The sequence below is a fragment of the Haplochromis burtoni genome, unplaced genomic scaffold, assembly GCF_018398535.1.
Source record: "Haplochromis burtoni strain Fernald_Lab_line unplaced genomic scaffold, NCSU_Asbu1 Contig_12, whole genome shotgun sequence".
NCBI classification, from domain to species: domain Eukaryota; kingdom Metazoa; phylum Chordata; class Actinopteri; order Cichliformes; family Cichlidae; genus Haplochromis; species Haplochromis burtoni.
In genome coordinates, this window is record NW_024582373.1 from 479,007 (window position 1) to 500,643 (window position 21,637).

The 21,637-nt window shown below is 42.6% G+C and overlaps 4 protein-coding genes across 6 annotated transcripts; 1 reads left to right on the forward strand and 3 right to left on the reverse strand.

The window, feature by feature from the left end:
• The first annotated feature begins 2,367 nt into the window (after nt 1-2,367).
• On the forward strand, nt 2,368-7,800 carry gata1a (GATA binding protein 1a). Of its 2 annotated transcripts, XM_005915286.2 has the most exons (6): nt 2,368-2,498; nt 4,291-4,522; nt 4,611-5,111; nt 5,564-5,709; nt 5,823-5,948; nt 6,045-7,798. In XM_005915286.2, the coding sequence occupies exons 2-6, from the start codon at nt 4,309-4,311 to the stop codon at nt 6,330-6,332; spliced, it is 1,275 nt and encodes a 424-aa protein (XP_005915348.1). In that variant the 5' UTR covers nt 2,368-2,498; nt 4,291-4,308; the 3' UTR covers nt 6,333-7,798. The 2 variants fall into 2 exon arrangements, with proteins under 2 accessions (XP_005915348.1, XP_042070505.1); XM_042214571.1 differs by lacking the exon at nt 2,368-2,498 and having other exon boundaries at nt 6,045-7,800.
• Nucleotides 7,801-10,318: 2,518 nt separating this feature from the next.
• On the reverse strand, nt 10,319-13,344 carry LOC102311729 (bcl-2-like protein 1). Of its 2 annotated transcripts, none has more exons than XM_005915290.3 (3): nt 12,916-13,344; nt 11,791-12,365; nt 10,319-11,688 (listed from the first exon to the last, which is right to left on the reverse strand). In XM_005915290.3, exons 2-3 carry the CDS (start codon nt 12,340-12,342, stop codon nt 11,560-11,562), a joined length of 681 nt encoding a protein of 226 aa, XP_005915352.1. In that variant the 5' UTR covers nt 12,343-12,365; nt 12,916-13,344; the 3' UTR covers nt 10,319-11,559. The 2 variants fall into 2 exon arrangements, with proteins under 2 accessions (XP_005915352.1, XP_005915351.1); XM_005915289.3 differs by having other exon boundaries at nt 12,820-13,344.
• Nucleotides 13,345-13,710: 366 nt separating this feature from the next.
• On the reverse strand, nt 13,711-17,968 carry adnpa (activity-dependent neuroprotector homeobox a). The gene is made up of 4 exons (XM_005915288.3): nt 17,594-17,968; nt 17,034-17,147; nt 16,282-16,374; nt 13,711-16,149 (listed from the first exon to the last, which is right to left on the reverse strand). The coding sequence occupies exons 2-4, from the start codon at nt 17,139-17,141 to the stop codon at nt 13,816-13,818; spliced, it is 2,535 nt and encodes an 844-aa protein (XP_005915350.1). The 5' UTR covers nt 17,142-17,147; nt 17,594-17,968; the 3' UTR covers nt 13,711-13,815.
• A 163-nt stretch (nt 17,969-18,131) lies between these two features.
• On the reverse strand, nt 18,132-20,802 carry si:dkeyp-97e7.9 (DEP domain-containing mTOR-interacting protein). The gene is made up of 9 exons (XM_042214582.1): nt 20,614-20,802; nt 20,326-20,504; nt 20,065-20,188; nt 19,731-19,909; nt 19,370-19,579; nt 19,118-19,252; nt 18,816-18,886; nt 18,507-18,611; nt 18,132-18,373 (listed from the first exon to the last, which is right to left on the reverse strand). The coding sequence occupies exons 1-9, from the start codon at nt 20,751-20,753 to the stop codon at nt 18,248-18,250; spliced, it is 1,269 nt and encodes a 422-aa protein (XP_042070516.1). The 5' UTR covers nt 20,754-20,802; the 3' UTR covers nt 18,132-18,247.
• Between the last annotated feature and the right edge of the window lie 835 nt (nt 20,803-21,637).

Consider the following 21,637-nt stretch of genomic DNA (forward strand, 5'->3'; position numbering starts at 1 on the left):
GGGGGGGAGAAAGAGAGAGCGCTATCCTCCTGGGTATAGCAGTGGTGCTGCAGCCCTGCATTGCAGAGATAAGACCACCGCCTTCACAGAAGCCTGTTTCTTGGGAATTTGAAAGTTGTCCTCATACTCCACTGTTGACACACAATGTCATCTGTCATCCAGCTACAAAGGCCCTGAGCAACCTCCTAACTGTCCGACAAGACACTCCAGCATTAGTTCAAACTGTCTCTGTCGAGATGCTGTCAACAGAAGAAGAAAACTGTGTCCGTGTGTGTGTGTTTGCCTTGTGTGATTTATGTAGTACAGCCACTTACACGCTGTAGGGCCTTGTAACCCTGACAGTATGCCTGTACCGCTTTATGACAGTAAGCGGCGGGCCTGTAATTCCTGGCCTCCTCCTTTCATCTTGATAACCTCTTATCAGAGCAGAGCAGCACACTCGCACTGTGGCGGCAGCCACATCCCTGCCCGGCTGTCCACGCTGCCACAGAGACCTCATCTCACTCTGGTACTACTGCTCTCATTCACCCAGGCTGCAGTGTTTCACATCCAGCACATTCACATTTAACTGTGCCATAACTGCCATTAAAAAGGAAAACCTAGAGGGGACAAACCTAAGTTGTCAACACAATAAATTGATAGCACAAGCTGGAGCCTATCCAGCTTTGCCTGAAGTGGGCTTACACTGCACAAATTAGCATCCACAGTTTAAATTCCCTGCATACCTTGATTACACGATGATGTCAGACAAACTTTAAGCTTTGTATAACAGAATCCTGAATTTAATTTTAAAGTTTTACCTGGTACTCTATTGCATTGCAGAACAATAAGTAGTATTTGCAAATAGTATTACCAACAGCCTTAGTGTAAATGTTCCTGGAAGAATCTGAATTGGTCTTATACGGTAGATGAAGAGCAGATAATAACTCAGACAGTATTCACCGCTTGTGTGTGTGTATTGCTTGGTTATTTATTTAGTATAATCACTTGCTCTTAGTCTTATTATTGAACCAACAGCAGCCTTTTGACAAATCTCATAAAAGGGAAAAAAACAAAAAAAACACTGACAGGTGCGAACAGAGCAGGTTTCTTCTTCACTTATCTACATGACAACAAAGAAAACATGACACAGGTGTCATCAGAAGTTATACGGAGGTGATGAGGAGGACATTTTATTACAGCTCTGCTTTTCCTGATATCCAACTGTTTATGGGTCCCCGGGACATTGACTTCACTGACTTTTACTACTTTAACAGTTTATTTCTGTTGTTCCAGGATACTAATTTCACAGCAACCGGTGATACTGTGTGTGGAACGTTTAGGGAAATGAAAGGCTTAGTTAGAATTTTTGTGTAACAGTTGCCATGACCTATATATTGATTTGCATCTGGCCTAACTGATACCACTTATTAGCCATCGCTGCCTTGTCAGACGCATTTCAACTTATCTGCCTCATTCCTAAAAAAAACCCAGTGTGGTTTTTTTTTTTTTCAAAAAGGAAAAAAAGAAAGGCATCAATTCTTCCCAACTGTTTTTCTCCCCTGATTTCCCTGAAAACTGTAAATGAACAAAGAGAGAGGAAAGTTGGGGAGCTGCTTTGACTATCAAATGACTTTGACAGTGTCGGGTTTGTGCGCAGCCAGGCCGTGCTCAGACCATATCTCTCCCTATGATTGCAGCGTCTTCGCCGATTTGCATTACTGTGTTCCATTCTAAGCTTTGCTGGACCACAAAGAAATTGTGTCTTTGCATTTTATATTTGCTTTGTTCAAATGTCTGTCAAACTCTTTTCCATGTGGGCTTGGTCTTATCAGGGGCTGTATGCACATTTCATCAACAGACAAAAAAAGTGTCCATCCTCCATGCACACCGCAGGAAGCGGAGTTTATTTTATATTGCATTAGTATATGTATTTCTTTTAAGATCTGGAAAAAGACAATATAACACACAAAATATGATGTGCAATGGATCTGATGATTCCTGTAGTTGTTTCATACTGGCCTTGGTTTTGGTCCTGATATGCTTTTTATATACGGTGCTTCCTCTGTGGAAATCATCAGAGATACAAACACGTTATCAATACTACACAAGCAGCACACACAGCCATAAAGGAAGAGCAGAGGAACTAAGATTTAAAGCACCTTCACCTTTCGCACGCGCTCCAGATGCCACAAATATTTATTACATTATTTATATCTGTAGATGACACGCTTAAATGTGATTTTAAACTCATGCCTGTACATATGTAACATCTAAGCCCCACACAAGCTCGTTCTCTCTGGACCAAAGAGGTGTGTCTTTTAAAAAAATGTTTGTCCCCAACCCCTCCCACGGACTGTCTCGTAGCCCTAAACTTTGCTGGTAGTTAGAGAACTTTTTTAGTTGTAGCCGTCAGCCTACAGTGAGGTCCAGCTGTGCACCACCTCCCACCTGGCTGCATACATTTTTCGGCTCTAAAAGCTCACTGCACCCATCACTCGTCGGTGGCGTCCACTCAGGTAAGTGACCAGTCGGGACTTTGCCTTCTGTTCTCATATTTCCACCCCAAACACCTGGTGTAACCAGCTTGATTCGTTAAATACAGCTGGCTAATTTTGTTGGTTAAGAATAATTGTGCATGTGAAACTTTCACTGGCGAGAATTACGATCATCTGAGGCAATTTATTGCTTGGCAGACTGTGAATTGTGGAGATACGAGAGGCGAGAACTTTGCATGAGGGCAACAGAGAATCTGTTTCCTTCTCTGTGAAAGTGACACTTTTTGTTTTCCGTTCATTATTTTCAATTGAATTTTCAATAATTACCACAAGTATATGTAACGGTAGAGATGAATTATAATATTAATTTAATTCTCCCACTGCACGAGTTCAGCTTGAAGTCGCTTACATCCATATCAAAAACAAGTCGACTGCTTTACACGGTAGATATATGTTCAGTGTGTTTTAATGCAAGTAGCATAATGTCAATCTATTAACATTGGAGTTTAGGGGCATAACACTCAAAGTAATTAATTGTGTTGTGATATGAGCAGCTGGGTGTGAGTTTCAAATTATTTCATCTATCCCTCTGGGGTTGTTTCTTTTTTAGTTTTGTCTCTTTTGATCAGTCCTCCACAACGTGCCGCCTCACCCCGCTGTGTCACTGCGCTTGTTGCGTTTCTCATCAAACAGATTTCTATTAATCAGATGAGATTAGTTTCATGTAGTATCAGTGGGGCTGGATATATTTAGCATTATAATAATGCTGTCTATCAGATTTTCTCAGAGTTTATCAGCCAGTATCAGTCTCTTCTCTTTCCTCTTCTCTTCCCTCTAAAGATACGGCGCGGGGAGAGGCCTCGTCCGCTGTTGTTATAATGCACATTATGATGCTGTGGGACGTCGTCGCTGGTATTTTGGAGCAGAATTTGTTTTTGATTCGACTTTTAAAGCAGTTTTCAGAAAGGGGCCTTCATCTCAAGCTCTAAAAATCTGCTCGAAATTTGCGTTTTTCTTTGATAAAAATTGAATCGCCCCCAAAAAAACCAAAACAGAAAGGGTTATTAATCACACAAATAAGTGAGAGTGTGACAGAGACTGCTGTTAACACTCTGACTTGAAAAGAAAAAAAATCTGCCAGCAAACACCATTACACTTTGTGTGCGCTGCTGTGTTGTTTGTCCACGCGGCCAGTCATCCCTATGGGCACGTCTTTTGCATTCCTCTAACTGGCACACCTATTGTAGTGGGGCCACTTGGTAACCGTTTGGTCACTGGCTGTGTCGCTACATTTATAGACTCGTTTATTTTTAGTTTTTACTTTCAGCCGCAGTCAAATGAGGATCCTAGAAAAGGAAGTTTGAAAAAGCATGCTGTCGAGAGATCTTGTCCCTGATAACTTCAAGTTGCACTGGTTGTTGTGAAGAGAGAAGCTCGGTGATAATGCATCGGCTTCAATCAAAGTCACGGCCTCTCTCGTTCTCATCTGAATTAAGAGAGTCGCAAACCTCCAGTGTGCGAGGAGTTTGGTGGTGTCTCTGTCAAGACCTTTTGACAACATGTCTCCATAAAGACTGAGAGCCACACACCTAAAAACAAAGTCAATCGATGCTCGTGTCCTTATATTCATTTTAAAATGTGCTAACTGTAAAGACAAATGCATTAGTGTAAGGGTGTAGAGTGCAAAGAGTACATGAATGAATAATAAATGACTCGTGTAAAATGAGGCTTGTGCACAGCTTAGATCTTTTCATCCTGGGTTGGTGCATTTGACAGCAAAAACAATTTAGATTTCTCACTATACTCGCCACAGGCTGTTTTACCTGCCAACATGGAAGATTCATCAGAGCAGTCCCACTGGGTGTCTCCATCCCTGCTCAGCTCAGACCCCCTGGCCGCTTTCTCCTCTGATTCTGGCCTGTTGCCTCCGGGAGAAGAGGGTGAGACGTTCTTCACCGGCCAGGACACTGACTACACCAGCCTGCCCTCTTTCTTCTCCACTCCAAGCCTCAGCCGAGCGCCAGCTCCTTACCGACACGGCTCTGGTCAGTGCTTCCAAGCCGTCACCCAACAAATCCATCCTCTAGTTCACCTTCTAAATTGTGATCTGACTCTTATTTCTTCTTTCCACAGTTCGACCAATGTTCAACTCACCGAGCCTGCTCAGCAACCTTCAGCTGCTGGATGGGCTGCCCAGCCACTCTCTGAGCTCACCCTACAATCCCCCAGTCTCCACCTGGAGCAGCAGCCCTCTCACTAAGACGCCATTGCATTCGCACACCCCGACCTCCCTCTACACCCCTGGAGTGACCTCCTCTTTCACCACTTCCAGAGATGGATACTCGTCTCCGGGCAGAGAGGGCAGGGAGAGTCCCCATTTTCAGGAGGCCCTCAAGGCAGAGCGCCTGAGCCCACTTGGGGGGTCTGGGGCCAGCAGCAACTTTCTCAACCTGACTCCTGCAGCTGGCAGCGTGTACACTCCATCATCCCACCCACACATGCTAAGCCCCTACAGCTCATACATGAGTGGCCCACAGGACTACAGCTCTGCTGCCCTCTACTCCAGCCCTGGAGCCTGGATCAACCCCTCGTACTCCCCTAAACTCCGTAACAAGATGAGGATATCCACTCCAGGTGAGGATATATTGACAGGTGCCTCTTTTTCTTTTCCCTGGGTGGACCATTTTGGCACAATATTCTATAAAATGAAAATGCTCTGAAAGTTCAGCCTTGACGGTTGGTGGCTGTTTTGGAAATTATCAGATTTTTCTCAGCAGATGCAGATTTCATGGAACTGTAGATGGTTACATTTACAAGAAATTTGAATAAACTTTCAACCCTTGTAGCTCTCCCAAAATAGAAATTCGAACATCTGTACTTCAACAACAACTGAGCATCTGCAAGTTCCAAAAACAAGAGAGAGAGAGAGAGAGTTGTGAAACTAAAACATTTTGTTCTATATTGAGCATAACAGTCTGCCCATTATATAATGTGTCACTGAGATATTTGCACATGAAATAATATATTAAGAAACATTCATCCGTCATATGTTACACTCTGTAAACTGTCATTATTTCTCTGAACAGAGGCCAGAGAGTGTGTCAACTGTGGAGCCACAGCTACCCCTCTGTGGCGCCGGGATGGTACAGGCCACTACCTGTGCAATGCCTGTGGACTGTACCACAAGATGAACGGCCAAAATAGACCTCTAATCCGACCCAAGAAGAGACTGGTATGACAGGCTGACACGGGCCTCGTTTGCCTCCTTTGTAAACCATCGAACAAATAATCCGTCGTTACCAGGGTAGTTTGAAAAGCTCGACTATATCCTTTTCTGTGTCTCAGATTGTCAGCAAGCGCGCAGGTACCCTCTGTGCCAACTGTCACACAAGCACAACAACGCTGTGGAGACGCAACGCCAACGGGGAACCTGTGTGTAATGCCTGCGGACTCTACTTTAAACTGCATAACGTGAGTCAGTCATTTCAGATGAATCCACAAACACCTGGCTAAATATTAAAAAAAAATTTATTAATTAAAAAAATTCTCTTTCATTCCTCACTACAGGTTAACCGGCCTCTCACCATGAAGAAGGATGGAATTCAAACACGTAACAGAAAAGTCTCCAGCAAGAACAAGAAGAGCAAGAAGGCCGCCTTGTTGGAGCCGTACATGGAGGTGACTCAGCCGCCCTCCCTGGACGACAACGGTGGGCCCTTCTCCCTCGGCCCCGGGACTCTCCTCACCTACAGTCACTCGCCTCACCTCATGCCTACACCGTCCCCGATCCATCCCTCTGCCAGCTTACCCTACACGCACCACCTCAACTCTGGCATGGTGCCCACACTAGTGTGACATAACAGGACGGGCACCTGTGAATACTCAGACACGAGCCCGCTTCCTTCTATTGCCAGTTATTTGTACATATGTGTTGTTGGCTGTCATGCGAATGGAGTTTCCTGTGTATTTTACCTGCGTTTCATCCACATGTTGTGTTACTGTGCTGACTGGGCACTTGTGTGAAGTCTGATAAAATCACTCAGGTTTTGGCATATGTAAACACCCTAATAAGGGAATTCTCCCAGCTGTAAATATAAACACAAATCTGATTTACGGTATCTGTGTGACAATTCTTCTTTTATTATTCTTAAAGTAAAGCTATACCTTAGTTTTGTGCTTCAGGGGTCTGTTTTGTATTTGCATAATTCTTATTACCATATTAAAACTCTAAAGAAAAAAAATGCGTGACTTATTCTGTTTGACTTATGAAGGCTTTTGTTTTAAGTCATTTGAATCCTCAGCTCTCTGAGCTAACCACAGCAAGGCCTGCTGTGGGAGGTTATTGTACTCCCCTGCCCTGGTATAATGGTGTCTTTGTGCTGGCAGTTCTCCACTTTGACAGTGTAATAGTACATAGCGGGTATGCAAATCGTCTTTTCCGCATAAGTGACAAACATTCAACTAAAGTGCACCACTTATGGCTGCTTTTATATTTAGACGAGCTACAGCACAACTGGACGCACGAGGTCACGTTTGTACTTTTCATTACTCATCTCTGTTTGAATGTGCAGAAGGGGATTTTTGTTTCAATTTTACAGTTTTCCACTTTCATGTCAAAGGTCTCAAACTACAGAGAACGTGTTTAGAAATCAGAAGACAACAATACGTTTCATGACGTCGCTGCCCTTTGCGTGTTTTATTTTTGCCCATGTAGGCCAAAGAAAGCCGAGCACATGTAGATTGCGAGGTGAATTCTGCCTTTAATGAAGTAGAAGAAAAAATGCACACATGCACATTTTTCTCACCAACATTGAAACTCTTACTGTAGTAAATGGATCAGGCTATTACCAGTCAAATTTACTTTAACAAAGTAAAGACGAGATCACGGCTAGATTGACAAAATTGTAAAATATATTACAAAGGAATTAAAAGTGACTTGTGAACATTTAATAAACAAGGGCTAGTTTGACTTTTACTTTTTCACTTTAAACTCTAACAGTGCGTGACATATTAAGGTGCCATTATGTTTTATTTTGAAAAACCCTAGAGGGACAGCATTCAAAGACGTGCTGTGTAAGAACATCTGTGATTGTGTTAACCAGCTGAATGCATTGTTATCTGAACAAACACAAAGCACTTAACAATCTAGGTGCACTGACTCCTCAGCCTCGTTTTTGGCTTACCTCTCTGTAGTTTCTGACCTTTGTGCTACAGCAAGTGGAGAAGCAGGAAATAAAAAAAAGAAATCCAGATAAACTAAAATGTAAATGCCTAAAATTATTTATAAGTACAAGGGTACATGCATTTACTTAAAATAGGCTTAAAGAATGATTTTTTTTTATGTTGATATAATATTAATATTTTAATATTCAGACACTTGGAGCTGATTTGTTTGTTTTTCTAGAGGAATATGGCTTTAAAAAACAAACAGGACAGGCTGTTTGATAATGGACACATTGCCCAGCAGCATTGCCCTATTAGGGTTAAATTAGTACACACAGGCAAAGCTCTCTGGCACAATTTTACGACAAAATGCATATTGTTCTGTGCAAAGAAACACCTTGAATTCAGGGTCTTAACAGACTCTTGCCTTAACAGCTTATCGTGGCGATCGTGGCTCAAGAGTTGGGAGTTCGCCTTGTAATCGGAAGGTTGCCGGTTCGAGCCCCGGCTTGGACAGTCTTGGTCGTTGTGTCCTTGGGCAAGACATTTCACCTGTTGCCTACTGGTGGTGGTCAGAGGGCCCGGTGGCGCCAGTGTCCGGCAGCCTCGCCTCTATCAGTGCGCCCCAGGGTGGCTGTGGCTACAATGTAGCTTGCCATCACCAGTGTGTGAATGGGTGGATGACTGGTTGTGTAAAGCGCTTTGGCGTCCTTAGGGACTAGTAAAGCACTATACAAATACAGGCCATTTACCATTTATGTAAGAAACGCCTAATACTAGTGTATACATGTCTGTGTACTTGTACTTTTTATGCCGAGCAGCAGGGCTGGGGTTGCTCGCTCAGTACTGGGGGGTGGCTGATAAGTTATCACTGAGGCCACAGACCCCAAACCATCCACCTGCTGCTGGCACCGCCACTCTAACACTCCCTGTCAGTTAGTCATTGAGGGCCACAGTGTCTCTTTAGGTGTCAAAGACAAACACACATATCACTGGAATCATCTGAAGGACCGGTAACTGGGTGTTGTATGTGAATAGGCGCTGGGGTGTAGAAGAACAGTTTGGTTACAAAACCAGTGTGTCATGTTTGGGCCAAGTGAATCCTGTCATGTTTCATAATCTGCGAGTACGCTCACAGAATGCTTCCCTCGAGACAAATCTATAAATTATCACCCACGTCGCCCACTGATTCGTGCACGCTTCACTGGAGACCTCGAGGAGAAATAAGATTTTCTTTTATGCATTTGGTTTCATCTCGGCGAGTACGGCCCTGTGAACATCTGGGCAAGTCACCTACTCATAACGCTGCATGACACGCACCACTGGGTGTATTGGTGATAAACCAAGTCTTTGACAGAATTTATCAATAGAAGCGTTTTTTGCTTGTTTTTTGTTCAACTCGCTTAACAAATCCACAGTAGAAAAAATAATATGAAAAATGTTTCCTCCTAGTGCAGATTCATTCATTAGCAGCCAACCGTTACAATACATAACCCAACTGATTCCCCAAAGACCTTGATTATGGGAATAATTTGTGATAGTGCCCTGTGAAATTACGGAGCGAGATGAGGGTGGGTTTCTATTTGAATCCGTTTACAGCATCTACTCAAAGTTGACTCTAAACCACACTAAAGTGGACCAATCCGCAGTGCTCACCTCTGCAGGAGTTATCGTGAGCAAAACAAACACGAGACAAGTGCGGGGGGGAGGGGGAGACATGATCTTTTTCTTTTTAAAGGAATAAGATGATTTGGCAAGCACATCCATAATTTATACTCTTTTCCTCAACTGTCTGTATCTGCTGTTTATCTGCTGCAGCTGTCAGCTCTGCTCTGGGGAAATGGCAACAAATGACGGGGATAGATTAGCAACCACAGGCCTTCTCCAGTTCACTCACAAGGCCATCCGTTAGAGCCTTCTCTCTCCCGCTGCCTCACTGCTTGTCTCCTTTCCCATTCGTACTATCATTATATCATCCAGAGCTCGCAGAATAATCTTGTGAAAAGCTGTTCTAGCGTGGAAAGTGGGTGATTTAACTACCTGTTGTGGTGTGTGATCAGACAGATTAAACCCATTACTGGGAGAATTCACGTTCTCTGTGTCTAATTTGACTTTCTTGTGGGAAAAATACAAAAGGAAAAAACTGTGATGGAAGAGCTTGCAAACACTACAGCTGTCATGTCTGAAATTACTTGTAACTGAAAGCAGAGTAGCACAGCTTAGTTTTAAGCATGCTCCTTTTGGAATATGTGGTACATTAGCACCCCCATGTGGAGAAAGTGCAACACTGCTGTTAAGCGAGGCTGTGCAGGATGTAAAACTGTACACATCTTTACACTTCAAACTAGGACACAAAGACCTCCTTCCCCTGGGCCATTCGGACTGTAAAGCAATTCCACCCAACACCCCACCCACGCCACTGAGTAACCCTCATCACTCAGGCCACTCACATGGATTCTATACTCAGACCTAGTCCATTGCACTACTTCCAAGCACTTTGCAACCCGTCCTCTAATGTGTCTTTTTAATGTGTGCCTTCCTCTTGTTTTGTATATACTCCTCTTGTCTGTTATTTATTCTTGTTGCCCTATTTTTATTCCATGCACAGTTGGTGTAGAGCACCCACTGACTCAATAACTGCCCAGAAGCATTAGCAGAATATCTTCCTTGCATGTATATCAGACCTTGGTATATAGCTTTGTGTACATGTTGATATGGTGATAAAGACATGTGGATTTTATATTTTCAAGAAGATTTTAATGCACATTGTGTAAAAGAATACATCTCATTTAATTCCAGCTTTTAAGATACTTCATATGGAGTCACTTCATTTGATTTGTGGCAGAACAATAGCAGCACAAGTGAAAGGGGAGGTTTACAAGACAGTAGCGAGCACTGCTACGATGTATGGTTTATAGACGGTGGCACTGACACGAGAACAAGAACAAGGTGGAAGTGGCAGAGCTGGAGAAGTTAATGTCACAGTGACAGCTCAGTTTGAAGGCAAGGTTGGAGAAACAAGGCTGAGAGGGTTTGGATGTGTGCAAAGGGGGGGGGGGAGATAGTGGACTTGGTGAACAAAGTATGGTTAATATGGAGCTGCCGAGCAGAGGAAAAGAGGCAGACCACAGATGTGGTGAAGGGGGCTTGCATGGGGTTGATGTGACAAGACTGTGCTAGGAGTAGGGCAAAATGGCAGCAGATAATCCAATCTGATCCCTTAGAGGAACAGCAAAAAACAAAACAAAGAAACAAAACAAACAACACTGAATACAATCATGGATATGTAGCCTGTTGCACATGGATAATTTTAGATACTAGTGAGAGATGGAAAAAGTTAATTTCACATGCATGTCTCTGGACTGTTGGAGGAAGTTGGTGTGTCCTAGAGAACTCGCAGGCCTCTGCTAGAGCATAGATTTGATTTTTTTGGATAGCCTCTGCACTCCATACAGTTTACTCAGCAAAACTTTTCAAAACAGACTTAAAAACTCAAGAACAGTCAAAAGAAACTGAGAATTACACATTAAAGGGGGAATATAACATAGTCTCAGTCATACACGTTGTTCCCTGAATAATACAGGATAAAAAGAGAGAGCTTAGACTAGCTGAATCACTGTCACTGCCTTTTTATTAGGTTCATTTAAAGCATTTGCCCTCTGAACGGGCAAATCAGCTACTAAACTGTTGTGCGTTTAAAAATAAAATAAAAACACATTGGTCAAAGCAAGGCAAGCAGGTGGTCTGCAACAGCTCACCAAGTTACACATTATGAAGCTTCTCACAGAATGACTTTGCCCACCCACTATGGTCACTGCACATGTGGACTGGGCTTCCATGTAAACATTAACCGCTTCCCTCCCTCGGTTTAGCATTCCACAGGGTGTTCAGTGACGGCAGAGAAGTAGCACCTTCACTGTTAATCTGTCATGAGCATGCCAACCAGCAGCCCTGTTACTAATGCCACTCCAACAAATAGCCATCTCTTCAGAGACTCCCCAGAGCTCCTAGTAGACATCCCTTTCCCAAATATCTCTGTAAAGCGGTCCTGGAAAAAAGATTAGACAGTGTTTTAAATGACTTTTTCCCCCCCCCTTTAAAAGCACAAAGGTTGCACACCTCATGTCAACTTCATCCCCTGCCGACTTACCCATCCTCCATTTCGTTGGATCCACAGACTAATGTGATCATCTAGATACGCAGTCATCCAGTCTGCAATGTCGGGTACCAGCTCACCCATATTGCTGTCAATACAGTCCAGACACATTGCAGAACCAAAGACAAACAGACCAATTATACGCCCCCAATTGATTCCATCCCTGAACAACTCCTCCATCACACTCTCGAAGCATTGCTGGGCTGTGTCTGGCGTGATGTTGAGGTGCGAAGCAACGTCCCTAAAAGACTGTGTGAACAGAAAACCAAACTGCTCCCCTGAGTCTAGAAGAGCTGATTTTAAAGCCTCTATGCCATCGTACGCAGGCAGGGATTTGGCCAGGTCTCTCTCAGTCCTTTGGCCCACATTGGTTGGCCTCAGAAGGGAAGTTGGGTGATTCTTCTGAGACAGTTTATAGCTTATAAAGAACTCCACCAGCTCTCGGTTCCTGCACTGCATCTCCACTCTGGACCTCCTCTGCAGGGCCAGGCTAATCAAATGCCACGATCTCTCCTGCCAGTCATACCAGTGTATCATCTGGCACATTAGGCTTCACTTGGAGTGGTCACCTGGAAGCACAGACGGATATTGCAGTTAGCTTCATTCTTTTAAAAATTTAGCAACTCGTGCAACTGTGTTTTAGCATCCATCTCTATTGATCAGTCTTTACTCTTCACCAATTGTAAAAAAAAGGTAAACGTATGTATGAGGAAACAACTGCAACTGTGGCAGAAATTTGGAAAATAACGTTTTATGCGAGCTAACCGCAGCTAACTAGTAGTTTTTCAAGCTTAGCCCTGAACTGTTCACCAGCATCACTTCTATACCAGAGCCTCTGAATGCCAGCTAACCATCGCTGACAGCTCCAGCTAGGAAGTCGCACGCTTGGATTCTACCAGTTTTAGCTTCACGTGCTAACCAGCTGCCACACACTCCGCATGAAACGCAGCAAAATTAGAAAAAAACTAAATCAATAAACTAAAAATTCTATTTAAGCCGTGAACATGCGGCGCCTCCACTCACCATTATACCTAGAGCTGCTAAAACCTTGTTCTCCGTTTGAGAAAGCAGCTATGAAGTTTTAAAAACTACTGCTGCGAATACTCCAGATAAACGCACCTTTCTGAAGCGTCACACTTTGTGGCCTGGGTAGCGATGCACGCTGGCGGTTGGACAGTTGTACGGTAGCAGCAGCAAGAAGTCCCACCCACTCATACAAAGCGACCAATCAAATAAGGAGACATTCCGGAAATTAGGAAGTCGCTGAAATTTCATTTAAAAACATGCAGCTGCATCTGTTGTGACACTGACACTCAGTAAATTATACGGAGTGGCACTTTACCTGGTGAGTTAAATGTTCGTGTTTAATGAATAGGGGCCTCTTATTGTAAAGTCTTCTCATTTTGGAGCACTGGGCAACTTATAAACAAATGTGTCATGTTAGAAAAAAACAGTATGCCCTAACGCTATCATAGAAGAGAAAGTGCGACTTCTGGTTGCCCAAAATGCCTTAAATTTACATTTATATACATACCTGTGCTCTCACTCTTAGAAACTGTTATTAAGTTAAAAAAAACAAACATTTTCTGCAGAAATACCTTTAAGCAGCTAATTTCACCTGGTCCAAAAGCTTAATAGCACAGAAAGAGCGGCAATAAACTTTCTTATTAATCAAACACCTTTATTAAAATGTGTCCATAAGGAATTAACATATCCTACACTTTCTAAATGTTAAATGACAGTATGGTGCAGTTCTTTGTCACAGTTGAAAATATGCAAATAGTTCAGTTTACATATTTCTTATATGGTGTGACAGCAAACCAGTGAGTGATACAGATGTGCATGAAGAAACTATCAAGGAGCAATGGCTAAAAATATATACACAACACTACCTACATAATGCTGTTTATTTCGTTTCAACACTGTTCAGAAAAAAAAAAATCAGCTGCTGATTTAGTGACCCACACATACTATTTGTAACTGTTGAGTCATCTTTGTTTTAATACACCCCTTTACTACTCAACCAAGGCACACTGCAAGGCTTGCATTCCCATCTTGCAAAGAAATCTCCGTCTCTCTAGAAGCATTATCTGCAGGTTTTGTTTCTTCAGTCATGTTTAATGGTTCCTTGGATTGGAAACTCTCGTGCGCATTTACATCGATATCTCCATTCTCAGTGGGTCTGTCATCTGTGTTTGTTTCACTGTCAGAGTCTATGGAAATAGTCTCTGTGCACGTACTAAGTTTTAAGGTACAATTTAGTGTCTCACTGTGTTTGTTTTGGTCCGTCTTTGGAGTACGACAACCGATGCCTACGGCCTTCTTAGCAGAGGTACCAACAATTTTGCTTTCCTCAAAATTCAAGTTATGCTTAACTTTCTTTAGAGCTTGCATGTCAAAGCCGAGCAGCACCGACACCTTCTTGGTCTTGCAGTTTCTCACGCACGTGCTTTGCTTGGTTGCAAAGTGTGTAGCGATGTCGGATTTCCACAGCCACAGACTCGCCGACAGCTTGTCCTCTTCAGAAGAAGAAAGGTACGGTCGCCGGTTGAAGTAGGCAGTCAGGAAATTTTTCCTGGCCTCATAAGTCTTGTGTTCATAGCTTCTAGGATCCAGAGCAAGCCCATCAGATTCAGCCTTCTTTCCAAAGATGGTGGAAGTCGTCTTAGCATCCTTGGCCAGCTTTATCCTCTTGGAGTTAGACAAAGCCTGTGTTGATGGCTGCCTCTTAAGATAGCCAGCCCCAGAGGAGTTAAGTGTCAAGCCAGGTTTAAAGTTTTGGGTTGCTTGGTTCCTACCAACAGCCCTGCACTGCACAAGATGCAACGTAATTGTGGAAGCCACCATGTTGCTGGTGTACACCCCTAAGCAATGAATGCACTTGTACGTCATCTTTTTCTCAACTGGATGTATTGTTTGAAGGACTTGATGCCGTTCTCTCAGATGCATGGCCAAAGCATCGGAGATAGGCCCTTTGAGAATGGTGAAACACAGCGGACACACAGTCTTCCCAATCTCACTTGTTTGCATTAGTGAAGGGATACTTCCTGCAAGATGTTCACTTTTCTTATCGGTCCCTTTAGGATCAGGTAGTTTGACAAGATGTGGAAGACTATTCTGAACAGGCGTCGACTGATCTTGACCATTGATGGGTTCCTTCATGTTAAAAGTAAGAACAGCAAGCTGTACATTACTGGACTTCTCTTGTTTAATGGTGAGGTCAAAGGTTAGAGGCGATGCACCAGGGGGTCCAATAAACTCCTCAGGGTGTCCCTGAGCTGTATGCTCCATAATTTTCTCAACATTGTGGAAAGCAGAGTGACACTGTGGACAGGTCAAGCCATGGATTAGCATGTGATTTAGCAGTGTATCACTGGGCAGGTAGCGGTTACAAAGCAAACATTTGCTGGTAAAGTTGTGGATTTTCATGATGTACTTGGCAAGCGCCCACACTTTTTTCGCCTTGTGTGCATTCTCAAAATGAGCACTGTATAAGTTTTCAGGAAAAAGCTCATTGCAAACTGTACATATCTTCCACTTCTGTGTTTGGGCTGTGTTTACACCAGTACCAGCATTTTCAACTGCTGTACTGTTCCTCTGTACTGGAACAGTGGCACGCACCTGACTGGCTATAACGGGAGACTGACTTTTAATAACTGGGCCTACTGGCTTTAAATAGCCAATTACTTGCTGTGCATTTGGTTCAGGTCTAAGTGTTTGAGGTCTACTGACAACTAGAGGAGGCTTCTGTGACATGACTGGTAAAGACTGAGGCTTGGAGACGATAATGTTAGCATGTCCAATCATGGTTGTTACTTGGGCACCAATGCGCTCATGGTACTCAATAACATGCTGGACCAGAGCCTCATAGGTACGAGTGGTAAACTGGCATCTTTTACAGAGGATGTTGTTGCCAACAACAGAACTAGCACCATTTTTCACAGATGACTCAGAAACCATACCAAGATATGGTGAGACAATATGCTGAAAATGTTCCCTGTAGATGTGCCTTCTCACCACATTGTATAGCGTGTCCCGAAATGTGCATTTTTTGCAGAAATACATTGCTTTCTCCACACCGTTTCCCTGTTTGTATCTATCAAGATAAGCTTTCCCCAGCGCAGCTCCCTGTGAGCTTCCATAATTGTGCCGAGTTGAATTGGGTATGTGGAATATTTTAACATGCGTCTCCAAAGTTCTCTTGCTTGCAGTAAACGTGCAGTATGGACAGTTGAGCAGGATTTTACTGTCCAAGAGTTTCCTGTGCACATTACGGAAGTGATTCTTGTAGCCTGAGTAGAATTTGGAAGAAAATGGACACTCTGTGCAGCAAAATGGCTTTGATCTGTATTCCTAAAAAAAAATGTAAAAAAAAATGATCAAAAAAAAAAAACAACAACAACAACAAAAACTTTGCATTAAGAAAAATATGCACATTAGTGCATGATAATGTGAGCAAGTCTTTCAGACAGGATAAAATCTTACCTGTGTTTTAGAGTATGATGGATCCCAGGCGCAGATATCAAGGCAAAGCGTGCCCTTCACAAACTGCTCATTAGGGCAAAACTCTTTGAACTCCTGCAAAAAATTGAAAATATTAAAGACCAACTCCAATGGAAATAAGTTTTTAACATTGTTACCATGTCTGTATAGTATTTGTATATGCAAGTCTGTGTCGCACATCTTGGTTTTAAATTTGTATGTGTCCCCTCTAATCCCCCTTTTTTGTTTGGGTTTGATAAAGGGTAATATGTTTCTGATTTTTCCCCCCCTTTATTCTTATGGGGACTGGTACTGAATTTCCCTTTGTCAAGCCAGAGCACTAGTGAGTGTATTTGTGAAAGGCAAACACAAAGAGGTTAGGGATTAGACTGCAAATTCATTCTCTGCAAACTACACTAGGCAAAGCTGTGGAAATGTATCCACACCTTTGGAGTCTGTCATTTTAAAGCTTGATGAGGCTGTTTCTAAATAAATACACACACACACACACACACATATATATATATATATGTATAGAGAGAGAGAGAACAAATTTGTTATCCTTATTACGTCCACCGATGATTAGGTGGCAATCAAAACTGCCTTAAAATCGTCACGTTGGTTTAAAACAAACACACTTACACCTTACTGAAAACCATCTTTGGGCAAGTGAGTGGTCTTTGGTCCATCAATGCTACCTTTATGTTATTCAAAGTTCTTATCCATCACATGCAGCTCAAAACACACTTGCTCACCTCTGCTGCCTCCTTGCAGAACTCAAGTCCAATGTCACCGAGTGCTTTTTTCACTTGTTTCCTGGCTCTCCTGATTCTTGTAAGATTGTTCACCGGGAGCTGATACATTATCTCCTGGCAGACAGATATGAATTCTTCATTATAACCTCAGGTACATTTATAACCTGTATCACATTATCCGGACTCACTAAGAGACAACACGCCCTTTCAGCACGTGTCTCCCTCTAGTACAGCGTGTTTATTATGATGGCATTGTGTGTTTCAGAGCTTCAGGGGTCCGGCACTGTTTCTATGGTGACGCTTCACTACAACCTTGTTTCTGATTGAGTGGTGGGTTTGATCAGAAAGCCTAACAACAGAACAGGTCCACGGCTTCTATTGTTCACTATGCACAGAGCTGTCGGGAATTACAGTTTTACAATACGTGTTAGCTTTGTGGGCTAGCGTTACAGTGTTAGCCAGATTTAGCAATGCCTACTGAGCACAAACACTAGCGTTGCATAGCTGCTTTCTTTCCCTTTCTTTCCACTTTCATTGACGATATTTAAAGTTTTACTCACCTTGCAATAAGCCAGAAGAGTAACTTTACAGGGGTTATCTCACGACATTAATGGCTAAAATAAAAAACAGAGGGGCTGGCGGGACATGCAGATTGGCGGTGATGCTCCTCTCAACGCCGGTGCTCAGCAGCTCCACAGTTAGCTAGCCAAGCTATCTAGTTAGCTCGTTCATCTGCACCGCAGAGCTGCTAGCTGGGGGAGGAGTGACAAAACACAGCGGTAGAATTGTGCACAGCTCATGAAAATAGTACACTTCGAAAATGGGAACCTCCAGGGCCACCTATACTCCTCCAGTTCTCTGATTTTCTTGCACCGGAGGTCAGGCCAGCTTGCTGGCTAACGCGTTGATCAACTCTCAAACCAAAATGGCGACTACAAAAAGACGGAAGTCGTAGTCGCTGGGCTGGATTGACTGACCTGATTGTGCCGATTTCCCCCCTCAAATTCATGAAAACAATCTAGGCAGTTTAGAACACTTTCCATGATGCAAGTCAGATAAACAGTTTAACAAGTGCATTTTTTTAAGTTCCCCCCCAAAATGAGCACATATCAAACGTAATTGCTGATTTTTTTTATTATTATTATTTTATATTTTTTTGCAGATGCAGTATTTCTACTCAAAGAGAGAGCCAGACTTTGATAATATAGCTACTGTCATTCCAGTGGTTCCATAACTTCCAGTACAACAGTGCGAGGTCCTGTCATCACCAGTCTGGTTACTGTCCTGTAGTCCAGGTAAAGAACACACTGTCCATTTACCTGGCACACAAACTGCCGCACCTAAAAAAGAAATAAATAAATACATAAAATATATATATAGATTTTTAAAGGTTATGGATTATATCTGTATCTTGGAGATCAGTTTATAAAATCCAAGATAACTATCTTTTTCAGTTTGTTTCAGCTATTTAACCTTAACTCCAGCAGCTGCTGCAGGGCTTCCAGGGTCAACAGCCTGCATATAACAAGGAGCCATGCCTCTGACAACAAAGCCCCAGCCCAGGGCGTCTCCTATCACCTGCAATCTCAATCAGATAAAATACACCTTAGACTTTAATCTAAGAAGAAGAAGAAAAACACAACTTTATTAATGTGTTAAGCTTGTTTTGACTTTTTGACTTTTAGCCTTTAGGGGACTGTTGCTCAGGTATGCTAAATTGGTGCTATTAAATCCAATCAGAAATCTAAGTAATAATTTATACGTATAATTTTCATAACTCACCGTCAACACTTTCTTGATAAAGGGTGCACCAGGTTCCAATAATTCTTCACAAGTAACTTTTCTTTTAAGGACTGTGAAACCAATTAAAAGATTATGTCTATGTGCTTTCACAAACAAGCCTCATTACAGTAATATTTAAGATAAGATAAGATAAGATAAGATAAGATAAGATAAGATAAGATAAGATAAGATAAGATAAGATAGAACTTTATTAATCCCTCGGGTGGGTTTCTCTGGGAAATTTAAACTTTGATGATACTATGAAACATTTAACAGTTGAATATAAATAACAAAACACTCGCCTGATTTAGGATTGCATCGTACTGCTGAGTGTGACAACAGCTGAAGAGGTGGAAATCCAGCAGAGTGAAACTGAAGGGAACTCAAGCTACTTCGACGAACACCGGTAATCTGTTTGGAGTCTTTGTTTGAGCTCACTATTAGATATTAGTGGCGACGTCAGAATTCATAAAAAAAAAACAAGGTGCATGTTGTGAGAATTGCAAGAGTTTCCTTTTATTTCATGTTTACTCAGTAATTAATTAATTAATTACCACTGAATGCACGGTTGCATTCCTTGGATGAGTTTCTGCGTAGAAGAAAGGGACTCTCAGAATTGTTGTCCTCTTGTGTTGATGCCATCACAGCCTCATCATTAACCTGCTCATTTTCAGTTAACAGCTCAGACAGGCGCCAACGCCGGCGGAAATTGATGCAGAACTGGTAGAGTAGCCCACTGTCAAAGAAATCATGATTTTGTCCCACTGCGGGAGTTGGGGAGAGAGCAAAAAGCAGCAGTCTTAGTATAAATGGTATCTATGCAGTGTATATTTTTACTTTTGATTGCAAGAGTCCCAGATGGCAAGCCCACCGCTGACAGCTGTACATCAAAGGGCAAATGAAAACTCCCCTCACCGTGCTGAATGATGCCATGCTCCTGCAATGCACGGCACAACTCCAGTCCCTGTCGCCGGCTATCTGCCTCTCCATTCTGAATGAGATAGTCAATCAACTGGCAGCCAGGAAAGGAGCGCTTATAAGTAACACCATGCTCCTCTCTCAGCTGCAGAATGGAGTTCTTGTCTGCTATAAGTCTATAAGAGAAAACAAAACAGAATCAGATTTAAAATAGCATGCAGTGGAGGAAAAACCTGGATGAGATACACCTTTATTGAGGTCTTTCAATTCTACGATTAAGCTGATCTGTCTCAGACCAGAACACTTGAAGCACAAACAGACCAGCTCTTACTGCTCATATAGTTGTTGTCCTCGCATGAAGATTTTCACCTCTGTGTTAAAGGGAAATGTGCCATCATCCTTGCGGAAACGGTACAGCAGTTTGGCATCCTTGAATTCTGCCCTCTTGTCACAGACTGAGAGAAAGACAGTTTTAAATATAAGTCGTGAAAGCAACATGAGGACTTAGCTTCAGGTAAAGAAGAGGAATTAATTTTAGCTAAAGAAGGGAGAGCTTCTTTAGTTGAAGCTCTTGCTGGTGCTTACTTCTTACCGTGGTGTAAAATGTCATGGTCCATGAGGTGCTGCATGAGGCTGGCAGCTGTTGCTCGATCTGCAGCTTCCTTGTGGCTCACAAGCCAGTCTATAAGCTCGTGTGCCACAAAGCAGTTAGGATAGGTGCGAAAGTGGTAGCGTCGATCCTTAATCAGTTTTCCATCGTGAAGTCTGAGCCTTAAAGTGGCGTTTAAATCAGCCGTGAGCCTTAAAACTGACATCAGTCATCTACCTGACCTGCAGAGTAGAATTTGCCGACATCATCAGCGAATCTGTTTCGTCTTACCTGAGCTGTTCTCCTGCGATCATGACTTCAGCCTTGTGTTGCCTGGCCATGGCCTTTAACCTAATGCTGCTCGTTCGCTCCATGCTTCTTATAACTGGACACAAGAATGAGTGAATCTGACTTTTAGAAATGGCCGTCATGTTTACCGAAACACACAGAACCCCATTGTCATGTGGGAGCAATGTTGTGTATACAGAAATGACAAAGACGTTTTTTTTTTCTGTTTTGTTTCATTCAGTGCTACAGATATTAGTTTTTCATTTGGGTGTTTGGGTAAAACATCCTGCTCCAATTCTGAAGTACTTGAATTTAAATTATTTTCAGAGAAACACGGGGCTGTTTGCTTGAGTGATGCTTGATGTGTCCACCTAGGTTGTGTTTTCTATAACTGAAATCAAATTGTGTTGTTGTTTTTGTTTTAGTGTGTCATTCCTGAAATACTGGTAACATAAAACTGAAAAATACATCTATAAGTTACAGTTTCTTGGGCAACATCGTTCTTTTAGAGGTCACCTTACAGTTATCTTACAAAACAGGAAACTAGAAAAACACGCTTCGTATGTTGGTATATAGCCTAGCCTTCACCTCAAATAAAACAGCTGTATTTGAAGATTCAGGTCAATATCAATGTATGCATCAAAATATGTGTTCTCAGATACAGATAAAGTGGAGTTTCTAGGGCTATGATATTGTGTTGAAGTGTAAACTTGATGTTGCAGTGCCTAGAAATTCTGCTTTTTCTTTGACTTGACTGTTTTGATACATGCTTGTTATGGCAAAAGAACCGTAGTGCCAGCTTGTGACGTGCACTTAGGCTGTGAGCATCCTATCATTAGCACAAGCTATACCACAAAGCATCACCCCGGTCTTCTGGCGTGAATCCTGTTATGTGTCCCTGAGAAATTTTTGCTCAGTCACACTGTCTCCTCTCTTCCTCTCTTCCCAGCAAGTCGAACTCGCTGAAACAATGCCTGGCCGTTCTCAGGCAGCAATTTCTATTGGTTTTGGCTTGAGTCTTTTTTTC